Source organism: Ursus arctos, unplaced genomic scaffold (assembly GCF_023065955.2).
Source record: "Ursus arctos isolate Adak ecotype North America unplaced genomic scaffold, UrsArc2.0 scaffold_30, whole genome shotgun sequence".
Taxonomy (NCBI): Eukaryota; Metazoa; Chordata; class Mammalia; order Carnivora; family Ursidae; genus Ursus; species Ursus arctos.
Genome location: NW_026622986.1, coordinates 13774620 through 13790501, shown reverse-complemented (window position 1 = coordinate 13790501; position 15882 = coordinate 13774620). Strand labels below are relative to the sequence as shown.

General features: G+C 39.7%; 1 protein-coding gene across 1 annotated transcript in view; it reads left to right on the top strand.

The window, feature by feature from the left end:
* The window catches only part of LOC125281624 (ankyrin repeat domain-containing protein 26-like), a 564334-nt gene extending 552286 nt beyond the window's left edge, over positions 1–12048 (top strand). Inside the window, exons 85-86 of the mRNA XM_057304707.1 lie at positions 10643–10684; positions 11813–12048. Coding sequence (XP_057160690.1) covers positions 10643–10684; positions 11813–11941 — 171 coding nt within the window. The 3' untranslated portion in view covers positions 11942–12048. The remainder of the gene's footprint in view (positions 1–10642; positions 10685–11812) is intronic.
* The last annotated feature ends 3834 nt before the right edge of the window (positions 12049–15882 follow it).

The window sequence follows — 15882 nt, the reverse complement described above, 5'->3', positions numbered from 1 at the left end:
TCTGGTGTATTTTTCATTGCAGTTATTGTATTCTTCAGCTCTGATTGGTTCTTCTTTATATTTTCTCTTTCTTGGAGTTCTCACTGAATCCATCCATTCTTCTCCCAAGTTTGCTGAGCATCTTTATGACCATTACTTTGAACTCTATCAGGTAGATAACCTATCTCTTTTTCATTTAGTTATTTTTCTGAAGCCTTGTATTGGTCTTTCATTTGGCACATATTCCTCTGTCTCCTCATTCTGTCTGACTTTCTATGTTTGCTTCAGAAATTGTTCTTGTCAACTTTTTCCCTCTTTAAAGTATGTGGCTTTGAACAATGAATGTTCGTTATGAAGTCAAGGAAGAAAGCATTTCTAAGTGTTGTCTGGCCATTTTTCTTGGAACTGTGGTGGGGTAGGTGGCAGATGGCGTTGCTCTTCTTTTTCTAAGTTGAGAACACAGGAGTCAGGCAGATGGAGATAAGCTTAGTAACTTTATTACCGATACATACTAACAAATTGGAGGATGTGGTTTAGGCATGTAGCCACAGTGAGCTTCCCAATACTTTATCCCAAATTAGGCACTTCCGCACACAGTTGTAAACGGGGGGAACAAATGTTAGATGCCCATCCCAAAAAGATGAGAACAGGCCTGAATTGATGTTACTGTGGCAGGCACATCTTTTCAGAGAAGAGATTTGCAACCACGTACGCACTGCTTAGTGCCTTCTCCCCAATTCACCCATTAGGTACATCTCCCTTCCTGTCGTGAGGAAGGTAGAGAAAAGTCCTCACATGGAAATGAAGATTTACCTATAATTTCTGACTGGACTTCAATTGTAATTAAAGTTAGTCATGTCTTTTGTACATACCAACTAATGATGAGAGGTCGGACAGGGCATGCTAGATGGTAAGGAGAAATCTGTTTTGTGTTTTAAATTTTGCTATAAATAACTCACAACACAGGTAACTCATTTATTGGTTGATTTTGCTAAAACCAAGTTTTATTTGAAGGAAATGAATAATTCTTTCAAGGAAGAATTTCCTCAGCTTCAGGTTCTTTGGTTCAACTAAAGATTTTCTCCTTCAAGTACCCTGTCCTGTGGTTAAAAAACTTTGTGCTTATAAATTGAGTATATTGACTGTTACTAATAGGAGTTAAGATAACTTCTGTTCTTTTATGTTTGTTCATGACTTCAACATTTATAATTTAGTTAGAAAGTTATGTTGTGCCTAATGCCTAAACATTATTGAGCCACATGACAAAGTTTTATATATTCATTTTCTCTGAGTTATCCTTAAAAACACATGTGTTTTTCCTGACTATGGGGAAGTAATTGGCATAAAACTCTAGGCTCAGTAAGACCTAAATTAGCACATTCCTGGCCTGCAACTAGGTGGGTTTTTGACCTCAGGCAAACTACAATCTCTCTGAGGCCTTTTTGTCTCCTCTGTGAAATTAGGAACTTTGACTAAGTTAGTGACTTCCATACCATTGGAAAAAAATTTTTTTTCAAAGAATAGAACTTAATTTTTTTTTGCATTAAACTGTATTATATAAAACAGAGACAAGTAGAGCTCTTTAGCTAAAGGAGAGATGAGACTACACCTGTAGACTTCCTTGTCCCTCAATCCTGCTGTGTCCCCAGTGGAACCTTAGATTTCTATGGGCAATAGTTTGAAACCTGACACTTATGAGAAAATCCTTCTAGTTAATAATTCTTTGGATTAAAATTTGCTGATACATTGTACATTGTTTTTCTGTGTATAATTTTCTTAACCTCCTATGTTTTTGATAAATGGAAAAGTATAAATAAAATTGCAAATGTGTTCTCTTTATTAATGGACCTCAAGCTGTTTCTACCATCTAAACACAGTTCTCACCTGGAAATAAACACAGGTCCCAGAAGTAAATATTTAGGAAAAGAGCTTTTGGGGGAAAAGATAATAACATTACCTTGATAGTTCTTTAAGTCACACCGTATAAAAAGTGGTTTATATCTTACATAGTATTTATTAATGGTATTATAAAATTGCTTCAATAAAAGCTTCTCCCATCAAGTGGTATTGAGTTACTAATTTTACAAGGCCTGTCTTGTAATGTTGTCAGATTATTCATTTTATAAGGCCGGAATATAATGTTATGGTCAAAAAGTGTTACGGTTTCTCAAAAAATTAAAAATAGAAATACAGTACAATTCAGTAATTCCACTACTGGCATTTACCCAAAGAAAATGAAAACACTAATTCGAAAAGTTGTACGCACCCCTATGTTTTTTTGAAACATTATTTACAATAAGCAAAGGATGGAGGCAACCTCAGTGTCCATCAACAGATGAATGGATAAAGAAGATGTGTTATATGTATACAGTGAAATATTAGTCAGCTATAAAAAAGAATGGGATCTTGCCATTTGTGACATTGGTAGAACTAGTATTATGCTTGTGGGATCGAGCCCCACATCAGGCTTCTCCGCTATGAGCCTGCTTCTTCCTCTCCCACTCCTTCTGCTTGTGTTCCCTCTCTCGCTGGCTGTCTCTATCTCTGTCGAATAAATAAATTAAAAAAATCTTAAAAAAAAAATAAGAACTAGTATTATGCTAAGTGAGATAACTCAGAGAAAGGTAAATACCATATGATTTCCCTTACACGTGGAACCCAAAAAACTAAACTACTAATAGCCTACTGGTGACTGGAAGCCTTACCGATAACATAAATAGTCCATTAACCCATGTTTTGTACATTACATGTGTTATATACTATATTCTCACCCTAAAATAAACTAGAGAAAAAAATGTTACCGGGAAAAACAGCAGGAAGAGAAAATACACTAATACATATTGTATCAAAAAAAGTCTACGTGTAAGTCGAGTAGACCTGCACAGTTCAAACCCATGTTGGTCAAGGATCAACTGTATATTACAAGTATTCCCATCTAGAATATTCTTTCTTAGACCTTTCTTATAAAAGGTATCCTCTCATTGAATGCCCAAAATGAGGTCTAAAGTAGGGTACTGGGGTTCCTGGGGACTCAGTCAGTTGAGTGCCTGCCTTCAGCTCAGGTCATAATTCCAGGGTCCTGGGATAGAGCCCCGCCCACTTCAGGCTGTCTGCTCAGTGGGAAGTCTGCTGCTTCCACTCCCTCTGTTCCTCCTCCCACTTGTGCTCCCGCTCTCTCTCTCTTTATCTCTCAAAATAAAATTGCTGCTATAAACATTGGGGTGCAGGTGCCCCTTCAGATCATTACATTTGTATCTTTGGGATAAATCCCTACTAGTGCAATTGCTGGGTCGTTGGGTAGCTCTATTTTCAACTTTCTGAGGAACCTCCATACTGTTTTCCAGAGTGGCCGTGCCAGCTTGCATTCCCACCAACAGTGTAAGAGGGTTCCCTTCTTCTGCATCCCTGCCAACATCTGTCGTTTCCTGACTTGCTCATTTTAGCCATTCTGACTGGTGTGAAGTGAAATCTCATTGTGGTTTTGATTTGTATTCATTTCCCCGATGCCGAGTGATGGTGAGCATTTTTTCATGTGTCTTTTGGCCATTTGTATGTCTTCTTTGGAGAAATGTGTGTTCACGTCTTCCACCCATTTCTTGCCTGGATTATTTGTTTTTTGGGTGTTGAGTTTGATAAGTTCTTTATAGATTTTGGATACTAGCCCTCTAACTGATATGTCGTTTGCAAATATCGTCTCCCATTCCGTGGTTGTCTTTTGGTGCCAGCGACTGCTTCCATTGCTGTGCAAAAGCTTTTTATCTTGATGAAGTCTTTGTTTCCCTTGCCTTTGGAGACCTGTCTAGCAAGAAGTTGCTGCGGCTGAGGTCACAGAGGTGGCTGCCTATGTTCTCCTCTAGGATTTTGATGGGTTCCTGTCTCCCACTTAGGTCTTCCATCCAGTTTGAGTCTATTTTTGTGTATGGTGTAAGAAAATGGTCCCGTTTCATTCTTCTACATGTGGCTGTCCAATTTTCCCAACACCATTTGTTGAAGAGACTGTCTTTTTTCCACTGGCTGTTCTTTCCTGCTTTGTCAAAGATTAGTTGACCATAGAGTTGAGGGTCCATTTCTGGGGTCTCTATTGTGTTTCATTGGCCAAAGAAACAGAATGTTTTTGTGCCAGTACCATACTGTCTTGATGATTACAGCTTTGTCACAGAGCTTGAAATCCGGAATTGTGATGCCACGAGCTTTGGTTTTCTTTTTCAACATTCCTTTGGCTATGCAGGTTCTTTTCTGGTTCCATACAAATTTTAGGATTATTTGTTCCAGCTCTGTGAAAAAAGTTGATGGTATCTTGATAGGGATTGGATTGAAGGTATAGACTGCTCTAGGTGGCATAGCATTTTAACAATATTTGTTCTTCCAGTCCATGAGCGAGGAATGTATTTCCATTTCTTTGTGGTTTCCTCAGTTTCTCTCATGAGTGTTCTAGAGTTTTGAGAGTACAGAGCCTTTGCCTCTTTGGTTAGGTTTTTTTCTGATTTCTAATCTTACGGGTTTTGGTGCAATTGTAAATGGGTTTGACTCCTTAATTTCTCTTTCTTCTGTCTCTTCGTTAGTCTATAGAAATGTAACTGATGTCTGTGCACTGATTTTCTATCCTCCCAGTTTGCAGAATTCCTGTATGAGTTCTAACAAGTTTGGGGTGGAGTCTTTGGGTTTTCCACATAGAATATTACGTCGTCTGCGAAGAGTGCGAGTTTGACTTCTTTGCGGATTCGGATGCCTTTTATTTCTTTTTGTTATCTGATTGCTGAGGCTAGGACTTCTAGTACTATGTTGAACAACAGTGGTGAGAGTGGACATCCCTGCCGTGCTCCCGACCTTAGGGAAAAGCCCTCGTTTCTTCCCCATGGAGAATGATATTCCCTGTGGGCTTTTTGAAGATGGCTTTTATGATCTTGAGGTTCTGTTCCATCTATCCCTGCACCGTGAAGTTTTTTTTTTTTTAAAGATTTTATTTATTTATTTGACAGAGATAGAGACAGCCAGCGAGAGAGCGAACACAAGCAGTGGGAGTGGGAGAGGAAGAAGCAGGCTCATCGCGGAGGAACCTGATGTGGGGCTCGATCCCAGAATGCCGGGATCACGCCCTGAGCTGAAGGCGGACGCTTAACCGCTGTGCCACCCAGGCACCCCCGTGAAGAATTTTAATCAAGAAAGGATGCTGTACTTTGTCAGTTGCTTTTTTGTGTCTATCGAGAGGATCAAGTGGTCCTTGTCCTTTCTTTCCTTAAAGTAGCATATCACATTGATTGATTTGCGGATGTTGAACCATCCTTGCAGCCCAGGAATAAATCCCACTTGGTTGTGGTGAATAATCCTTTTAATGTACTGATGGATCCTGTTGGCTAGTATCTTGGTGAGAGTTTTTGCGTCCGTGTTCATCAGGGATATTGGTCTGTAATTCTCCTTTTTGGTGGGGTGTTTGTCTGGTTTGGGGATCAAGGTAATGCTGGTGTCATAGGAAGAGTTTGGAAGTTTTCCTCCCATTTGTATATTTTTGAAACGGCTTCAGAAGAATAGGTATTAATTCCTCTTTAAATGTTTGGTAGAACTCCCCAAGGAAGCCATCAGCCTTGGAGTTTTGTTTGTTGGGAGATTTTTGATAACTGCTTCAATTTTCCTTGCTGGTTACGGGACTGTTCAGGTTTTCTGTTTCTTCCTGTTTCAGTTTTGGTAGTTTATACGTCTCTAGGAATGTATCCATTTCTTCCAGATTGCCTAGTTTGTTGGCCTATAGTTGTTCCTACTATGTTCCTTAAAATTGTTTGTATTTCCTTGGTGCTGGTTGTGATTTCTCCTCTTTCATTCGTGATTTATTTATTTGGATCCTTTCTCTCTTCTTTTTGCTAAGTCTGGCCAGGGGTTTATCAATCTTACTAATTCTTTTTTTTTTTTTTTTAAGATTTTATTTATTTGACAGAGATAGAGACAGCCAGCGAGAGAGGGAATACAAGCAAGGGGAGTGGGAGAGGAAGAAGCAGGCTCATAGCAGAGGAGCCTGATGTGGGGCTCGATCCCACAACGCTGGGATCACGCCCTGAGCCGAAGGCAGACGCTTAACCACTGTGCCACGCAGGAGCCCCGATCTTACTAATTCTTAACCAGCTCCCAGTTTTGTTGCTGTGTTCTACTGTTCTTTTGGTTTCAATTTCATTGATTTCTGCTCTGGTCGTTATTAATTCTCTTCTCCCGCTGCATTTAGGCTTTAATTGCTGTTTTTTCTCCAGCTCCTTTAGGTGTAAGGTTAGGTTGTGTATTTAGGACCTTTCTTGTTTCTTGAGAAAGACCTGCATTGCTCTATGCTTCCCTCTGAGAACCGCTTTTGCTGCATCCCATGGGTTTTGAACAGTTGTGTTATCATTTTCCTTTGTTTCCATGAATTCTTTTCATTCTTCTTTAATTTCCTGGTTGACCCATTCATTGTTTAGTAGGATGCTCTTGAACCTCCATGTATTTGTGTCCTTCCAAATTTTTTCTTCTGACCGAGTTCAAATTTTAAAGCATTGTGTTCTGAAAATATGCATGGCATAATCTCCATCTTTTTGCCCTGGTTGAGTCCTGATTTGAACCCAGTGTGTGATCTACTCTGGAGAGTGTTCCATGTGCACCTGAGAAGAATGTGTATCCTGTTGCTTTAGGATGAAATGCTCTGAATATATCCATGAAGTCCATCTGGTCCAGTGTGTCATTCAAAGCCCTTGTTCTTTGTTATCTTTTGCTTAGGTGATCTATCCATTGCAGCGGGTGGGGCGTTAAAGTCCCCTACCTACTATTATTGTATCATCATTGATGTGTTTCTCTAATTTTGTTATTAATTGGTTTATATAATAGGTTGCCCCCATGTTAGGGGCATAAATATTTACAATTGTTAGATCTTCTTGTTGGATAGACCCTTTAATTATGATAGTGTCCTTCCTCATCTCTTATTACAGTCTTTGGTTTAAAATCTAATTTGTCTGATATAAGGATTGCTACCCCAGCTTTCTTTTGATGTCCATTAGCATGATAAATGGTTTTGCACCTCCTCACTTTCAATCGGGAGGTGTCCTTGGGTCTAAAACGAGTCTCTTGCAGAGAGCCTATCAATGGGCCTTGCTTTTTTATCCAATCTGATACCCTGTGTCTGTTGATTGGGGCTTTTGACCCATTTACATTCAGGGTCACTGTTGAAAGATATGAATTTAGTGCCATTGTATTATCTGTAATGTCACTGTTTCTGTATATTGTCTCTGTTCCTTTCTGGTCTGTGTTACTTTGTTGCTCTCACTTGGCTTCAAGGATCCCCTTTAATATTTCTTGCAGGGCTGGTTTAGTGCTTACAAATTTTCTAGGTTCTGTTTGTCCTGGAAACTCTGTATCTCTCCTTCTATTTTGAATGACAGCCTTGCTGGATAATGTGTTCTTGGCTGCATATTTTTACCATTTAGCACATTGAATATATCATGCCCGTCCTTTCTGGCCTGCCAGCTCTGTGTGGACAGGCCTGCCCACCAGCCTTATGTTTTCACCCTTGTTGGTTAAGGACCTCTTGTCCCGAGCTGCTTTCAGGATTTTCTCTTTGTCTCTGAAATTTGCAAGCTTCACTACTGTATGTCGAGCTGTTGACCTATTTTTATTGATGTTGGAGGGGGTTCTCTGTGCCTCCTGGATTTAAATACCTGTTTCCTTCCCAGATTAGGGAAGTTCTCTGCTGTAATTTCTCAAATATACCTTCTGCCACCCCCTCTTTCCTCTTCTGGGATCCCAATTATTCTAATATTGTTTTGCTTTATGGTATCACTTATCTCTCGAATTCTCCCCTCGTGATCCAGTCGTTTCTTTTTTCTCAGCTTCTTTATTCTCCCTCATTTTGTCTTCATATCTCTACTTGTCCTTTCTGCCTCATTTCTCCTAGCAGTTACAGCCTCCAATTTTTAAAATTTTAAATATATCATTTTTGTTAGTTAATTATAGCTCAAAAAGTCTGGAAAAGATAAGCAAATAGTGTTTTATTTCACCTTACCCATTATGTATGTGATAAATTTTTTAAAAATTTCTATTCAGTTATCTGACGCATGATATATCATTAGTTTCAGATGTAGTGTTCAGTTAATTATCAGTTGTGTTTAACACCCAGTGCTCTACACATCACGTGCCCTCCTTCATGCCCCATCACCCAGTTACCCCAACCTCCACCCACCTCCCCTCCAGCAAATCTCAGTTTGTTTCCTATAGTTAAGAGTCTCTCATGGTTTGTCTCCCTCTCTGATTTCTTGCCATTTAGTTTTCCCTCCCTTCCCCTATGATCCTCGGCACTGTTTCTCATATACCACATAGGTAGGAAACCATATGATAATTGTCTTTCTCTGATTGACTTATTTCTCTCAGGATAATACCCTCCATTTCCATCTACATCAAGTAAAATTTAAGATTTCATGGTTTTTCATGGCTGAGTACTATTCCATTGTATTTATATATACCACATCTTCTTTATCCATTCATCTGTTGATGGACATTTGGGCTGTTTCCACAGTTTGGCTGTTGTGGACATTGCTGCTGTAGACATTGGTGTCTAGGTGCCCCTTCAGATCCCTACGTTTGCATCTTTGGGGTAAATCCTTGTCGTACCATGACTGGGTCATATGGTAGCTCTATTTTTAACGTCTTGAGGAACCTCCATACGGTTTTCCCGAAGTAGAGCCTCCATTTATGATTGTGTCTCATTAATGGCCTTTTGATTTCGATTTCTTAAGATTTTATTTCTTTTATTTCTCCAGAAAGGGATTCCCTAGTGTCTTCTGTGCGTTTTTCAAGCCCAGCTAGTATCTTTATAATTGTTATTTTGAAGTCTAGTTCCACCATCTTACTTATATCCGTACTGATTAGGTCCCTGACAGTCAGTACTGCCTCTTGTTCTCGTCTTTGAGGTGAGTTTTTCCATCTAGTCATTCTGTCCATAGAAGAATAGATGAACGAGAGCACAAAATACTAAACTAGCAACAATGACCCCAGAGAAATATACTCCTAATAAATCAGAAGAGACCTGAAACCAAAGAAGTAAATAAAATAAAAATTAAAAAAGGGAAAGAATATAATCAGGTAGGAGATGAGAACAGAGTAATACACTAGACTCTGGGTGTATTTTGGTCTGTTTGTGAGGAGAAACTACATATGCAAAAATAAAGTTAAATACAATGAAAGGATAGAACGTAAGTATAAAAATGAAAATTTAAAAAGTTGGGAAAAAAACGAGTTGCCAAAATAAGAAAATGAAAAGGAAATAGAAAATTAAAGTGGAAAGATTAAGGAATCATGAGAAAAAGCCAGGAATTCTTTATAGCATTTTCCCCTCGTGCTGGAGTTCTGCAGTTCCGTGTGCTCTGTAACCTTGGTCTTACTGGGATGTTCTTGCTGGTTTTCTGAGGGAAGGGCCTGCTGCGCTGATTCTCAGGGGTCGTTTCCCCGGCTGTATTGCACTGCCCTTGCCAGGGGGGCCAGGCTGAGTCATCTGCTCCGGATTGCTCTATGTGGCTTTTGTTCCCTGAAGGCTTTCCGCACCACTTTAGAGCATGAGAATGGAAATGTCAGCCTCCCAGTGTCCAGCCCTGGAGCTGGATGCTGGCACCCTCTACTCTTCAGTGTGCCCTCACGGAGAAGCTGTCAGACACTTCTGTCTCCCTGGTTTCTGTCTGCACTCTGTGTACCCCCAGCCTGTGACCGAGCATTTTTATCTCAGCCCCGCCACCCCCTTTGGAGTTTCCAAACTTTGTTGCCTCCTGTGGCATGCATTCACACCGCTCCTCCAGGGGGTGGGAGGGAGGTCTTGCCCTGGTTCTGCCGCTTGTTGGGCCACCACTCTGAGAGCAGTCGCCCAACCCTTGGCAGTTCATGGTTTATGGCAACACCCAGCTGAAAGCCCCCTCCTCCGCTCACTGGTTGCAGCCGGCTTCCCTGCTCAGATGCCTGGGAACTCTCCCACACTCAGACAGCCGTGTTCTTTCTGTGATTCCGGGGATCCTGAGCCCAGGCTGTCCCACCTAGGATTCCACCCTGTTTCTCCACCTGAGTGCCTTTCAAGCAGGGATGTCCCTCACCGGAGCAGACTTCTAAAAGTTCCGATTTGCACACGACTGCTATATCACTTTCTGAAAGCTGGCTTGTGGATGCTCCCTCCCCTTACGGTTTATCTTCCCATATATCCCCTCGCATTCGCATCTCCGGACCTCCTACCTTGCAGAAAGTGGTCGCTTTTCTATCTGTAGAATTGCAACCGTTCTTTTCTTAGATCTCAGGTTGAGCTCACAGGCGTTAAGAGTCATTTGAAAGCTATCTAGCTGAATTCCACGGAGTGGACGAAACGATGGTCCCCTCCTCCTCCGCCATCTTCCTCCTCTTCCAGAATTCTGTGTATTCAATAGACCAATATTAAAGGTACTTTTTATCAGATTCATCTAAATAGCATTCCATATGTTTCTTCTCAGTTACCTAAGATTAAAATAAGTAGGGATTTATTTTATTTTATTTACGTGATTATTTTTCTATTTAAGCAATCCCTAATTTAGTTGTAGTCTCTGCAAGTGTTATTTGAAGACCACATTTCATAAGATATATATAGTTCCTAAAATAATATCCCTTGTTTAACATGACATTCTAAATAATATTTGACTTATTTCAGGTGCAGAAGGAGTTCGAAAAAAGAATATCTAGAGAACTAAAGGTAGGTATGTTGCCAAATTTATGAATTAAGATGGTCATCGATTTCTGAAATAAACTATGAATAGTCAATGGCATCTCTTTCCATTGTTTGGGTAATAGGTACTACATTAATGTTTTTTATGTATATCTAATAAAAAATGTAAGACATAACCATACTGAAGAACATACTTATTCCTCATTTAGTCATCGTGTTTCAGACTTTTAAAAAAAAATCCCCAAATGTCTATGTATCTGTTATTATTTCTGGCTATACTCTTCCTTCACTTCTTCCATTCCTGTGGAACTGTCACCCTGAATATGTGGGCTTTCTCAAATTCTTGTTTCTGCTAGTGGTATAAGACCAAAAAAACCAGACTTGTCTTAGTAACACTTAGTGAAGCAATTATAGTTCATATTGTAGTTCATATAGCTGTCACTTGACAGGTGACATTTAAATCTCCAGTGATTGATTTGTCATTGGTTGACCTTTTGCCATTGGGTAAAATTCCAAGTTCCTTACGTAGAATAAAAACACTCAGATCAATTTGGTTCTTGCCAGATTATTCAGCCTTCTCTTTTGCTGCTTACCCTACTGTGCTGCTTTGCTCTAGCGCCTCTTCAGCGTAGACTGCTTGCAACTCCACAAGTGTTCTTCCTCACTCTTTGTGTATGTTCTTTGTATATGCGTCTTCCCTCTACCTGGCACCCTTTTCCTCGTCCTTCAGGTATCAGCTTACATGTCACCTCCACCAAAAGCAGACAATATTGGTAGAAAACTAGGATGTCCCTTCTGTGTGCTCTTACAGTGTCTTATTTTATACCTGTCATGGTATATTCAACGCTGCAAATTGCCTGTTAGATTTTTCAGTTCATAGTATATGATTGTTCAGGGGTGGGCTCTGTCATCACCTTGTCATTTCCTCTTGTAATGAGAAAACCAGAAGCTCTGATATTTATCCACAATAGCAATTAACTCAGTGGCAACCATGAGCAAAATATATTTAAAAGGAATCTTGTATTTTATATTGTACCTGTATGTAGATATTTTTCATTATTCTTAACACTCATAAAGCTTCAACTTTTTTTTTTACTAACTTGTAGTTAACCACGAAGTATTTTAGATAAAGAATAGAATTCTTTTTCTTTTCAGCTGCTGCTGAATTGGAATCAGATTCATCCTATTATACCTCGTCTTTCTTCTGAATCACATCTAAATCAAGTTCTATGGAAAACATCAGAAGGCTTTTTACAGAATTCGAGGAGCCGTTATAGGATCTGAAAGATAAATAGTAAAAATGTATTTACTGGATGTTTATATAACATTATACGTGTTTCCTATTAAATGTATGCTGTGCAAAAATCTTTATTAAAGGAAGATGTTTTGAACCATGTGTGTAATGAAAGTTTATATAATATTTTAAGCTGTGTTTCTTGGCACCTAATGAACTTTTAAGCAGATTTTATACATGGAAACCAGCACTATTGGGTTTTACGTGCTTCAAGCTTCCCAAATACCAGCTTTTTAAACAGCACCCAACCAACCAAGTTGTCATTAATACTTCAGTGGTGTTAACTGATAGCTTTTTTGTATTTTCCAATTCTTATTACTACATATGGACCTGGGGATTTAGACAGACATCATTTTGATATATTGCTGCTAAGGCTATTGTCAATGTTTGTATGCATTACAATTTTTATAGTGCCATAAAACCTATGCATAATTTTAAGTTTAAATACTGATTTTTTTTTTTAAAGATTTATTTATTTATTTATTTGACAGAGACAGAGACAGCCAGCGAGAGAGGGAACACAAGCAGGGGGAGTGGGAGAGGAAGAAGCAGGCTCATAGCAGAGGAGCCTGATGTGGGGCTCGATCCCGCAACGCCGGAATCACGCCCTGAGCCGAAGGCAGACGCTCAACCGCTGTGCCACCCAGGCGCCCCTAAATACTGATTCATAGCTCTTTCCTCATGGTGAAAGAAGATTTGCCTAAGGCTTTTTACCTTTTCTGTTTATTTTTTATTTACTTTTTGAGAACAGTCTTAAAATTAGAGAAAAGAAAAATTAGAGGGAAAAAAAGAATTTTTCCCCCAGAACCATTTGCAAGTAAATTGTTACATTATGCCTGATTCCCATAGCATTTATATCCTACAAGTCAGTACATTCCACATAATTACCATACAACCCTGACAAACAGACAATGAACTCTAATACAATTGACCCTTGAATGATGTGGGGGTTAGGGGCACTGACCGTTTGCAGTCAGAAATACATGAATAACTTTTGACTCCCAAAGCCTTAACTACTAATAATCTGCTGTTACCGGATAACTTACTGGTACCAGAACAGTCGATTAACCTGTGTTTTGTATGTTATATGTATTCCATACTATAATCTTACAACAAAGTAAGCTAGAGAAAAGAAAAGGTTATTAAAATCATAAGGAAGAGAAAATACATTTACAGTACTGTCATGTATTTATTGAAAAAAATCTGCGTATAAGTGCACCCATTCAAGCCGTGTCCACTGTATATTCTTTTTTTTTTTTTTTAAGATTTTATTTCTTTATTTGGCAGAGAGAGAGACAGCGAGAGCACAAGTAGGCAGAGTGGCAGGCAGAGGGAGAGGGAGAAGCAGGCTCCCTGCTGAACAGAGAGTCTGATGCGGGTCTTGATGCCAGGACTCTGGGATCATGACCTGAGCCGAAGGCAGATGCTTAACCGACTGAGCCACCCAGGCTCCCTATACGTTCTATCATTTAATCCTCATATTCTTTTTAAGTCTTGTTACTTGTCTGTAATATCCTTTCTAGCAAGGAAGGTCCTGTTCAGAGCCATGTATTTAATTCAGATGTTGTGTGTCTTAGTCTCTTTCAGTTTAGAAGGGTTCCTTAGTCTTTCCTTGATTTTCATGACTTTTAATCTTTTGAGGAGTTGATTGCAGTAATGTAGAATGTCTTTCAATGTGGGTTTTTCTTGTGTTTCCTTGTGATAAAATTCAGATCAGGGACATCTGGGTGGCTCAGTTGGTTAAGCGGCTGCCTTCAGCTCAGGTCATGATCCCAGGGTCCTGGGATCAAGTCCCGCATCAGGCTCCTAGCTCAGTGAGGAGCCTGCTTCTCCCTCTGCCTACTGCTCCCCCTGTTTGTTTGTTTTTTTTCTCTCTCCTTTCTCTCTCTGACAAATTTTAAAAAATCTTTAAAAATTTCGGATCACACATTTTTAGCAAGGGTATGACTGAAGTGGCCCTCTACTCATTGCATCCTCTCATGTGACCTACAATTTTGATTTGTCCCGTTGTTGGTGATGTTAATGTTGATCACTGGAGGTAGTATCTGCCAGGTTTCTCCTCTGGACTGTTAACTTTCTACTTTACAATTCATTAGTATTTTATGCAGAAGTACTTTGAGACGTGTAACTATCTCCTTTCTCAGACACTCTGTGCCAGGCCACCTCTTCTGCAGATTTACTGCCCCCACAAGGCTCTGAAAACCCATGCTGGGCTGTTGTTTCCCTTCAGTCTGTGATACCACATTCTATGTTGTTGACCTTTCAGGGATGTTCCAACACTGTGCAGGGTGGCTCTCCCACATTTATGCCTTCCCCATTCTCTCCAGGCTCCAACACCTCACTGTGGGCCACCAGGCTCCCTGTTCCTGTTTCTATGCTTTTGAACTGAAAAATTAGGAATACAAAGAAGAAAGAGGGAAAGGGCTCCATAAGTCTTTTATAATCAACTTGTCAAGCTTTACAAAGCCAAGATTCTGATTGGAATCGCATTGAATCTATGAATAGTTTATAGGGAAAAGACATTTAGAATACTGAGTTTTCCAAACAATATTTTAATTGATTAACTCTCAATGTTTAAAAATGTTTCTATAAAGGTCTTGCAGATATTTTTTAGATTTATTTCCAGTTATTTGATAATTTTGATCCTAATTATAAATATTTAAAAATCAATTTCATTTCCTGTTTGTTGCTAGCTTATAGAAATAAAATTATTTTGCATATTGAGCTTAAATTCACCCGTCTTGCTAAACTGTCTTAGTATATCGTTTCTCACAGTTCTGGAGGCTGGGAAGTCCAAAATCAAGGCACTGGCAGATTCAGTGTCCAGTGAGGGCCTGCTTCCTGGTTCATGGATGCTGGTCTTCCTCCTGTTTCCTCATAAGGCACAGGGCCAGGGGAGCTCTCTCAGGACTCCTTTAGAAGGGCACTAATCCCATTCATGAGGGTTCCACCTTCATGACTTAATCACTTCTCAAAGCCCCCACCTCCAAACACTATTACATTGAACATTCAGATTTAACACATGAATTTGGGAGTGAGGGAACAGAGATATTCAGTCTATAGCAATGCTGTTCCTTGTTCTCAGCCATGTAGGCTTCCTCAATATGGCTGCTTGCTTCATGAGGACAAGAAGGAGAATTTTGCTGCAGAGAGGGCTGAGTCCTCTTTTAAGGGTTTCACCTGCTTAAGTCAGGCATACATAGAATAATCACCTCAAATAACGTAGAGGTAAATATTGCCAAGAGAATACTGAAAGAGAAGATTAGGAAGGGGAACTATAGATCTGTAATGGATATCAAAACATATTTTATAAAGAAGTTAAAATAGTAGAGTACTGACACAAGAAGAAGACTACTAGTCAACTGAACAGAACACAAAACCCAGAAACAGAAAAAACCATACCTGAGAATTTAATAATGGTGAAGTGGAATTTTGAATTAGGTGAGAAAAGATGGATTAGGTATGACAAGCAAAGAACTATCTTTTATTTTTTAGACAGTTCTTAAAGTTGGAGCACCTGGGTTAGGCATCTGACTCTTGATTTCAGCTCGGGTTATGATGTCAGGGCCCTGAGATCAATTCCCGCTCTCCCCAGCCCCCGCTCTGTGCTTGGGGTGGAGCCTGCTTAAGACTCTCCTCCCTCTCCCACTCCCGCTGCCCACCCCCGCTCCGCCATTATCTGCCCCATTCTCTCTGAAACACCTCCCCCATCAAAAAAAAAAAAAAAACAAAAAAGAAAAAAAACTTATATGTTGCACCATGCTCCAAAATAAATCTTGGACTGATTAAAGATTTAATTGGGAAGTAGCAGCAGAAAACAAAAGTAAAGAAAATGTAAACGTAAGGCTGGGCCAAATGGGAGGATTAAGAGGCATGCAGAAACGCGTTTTCATTTCGCCTGGAGAACGTGCATAGTTTTCCCCTCATAAGT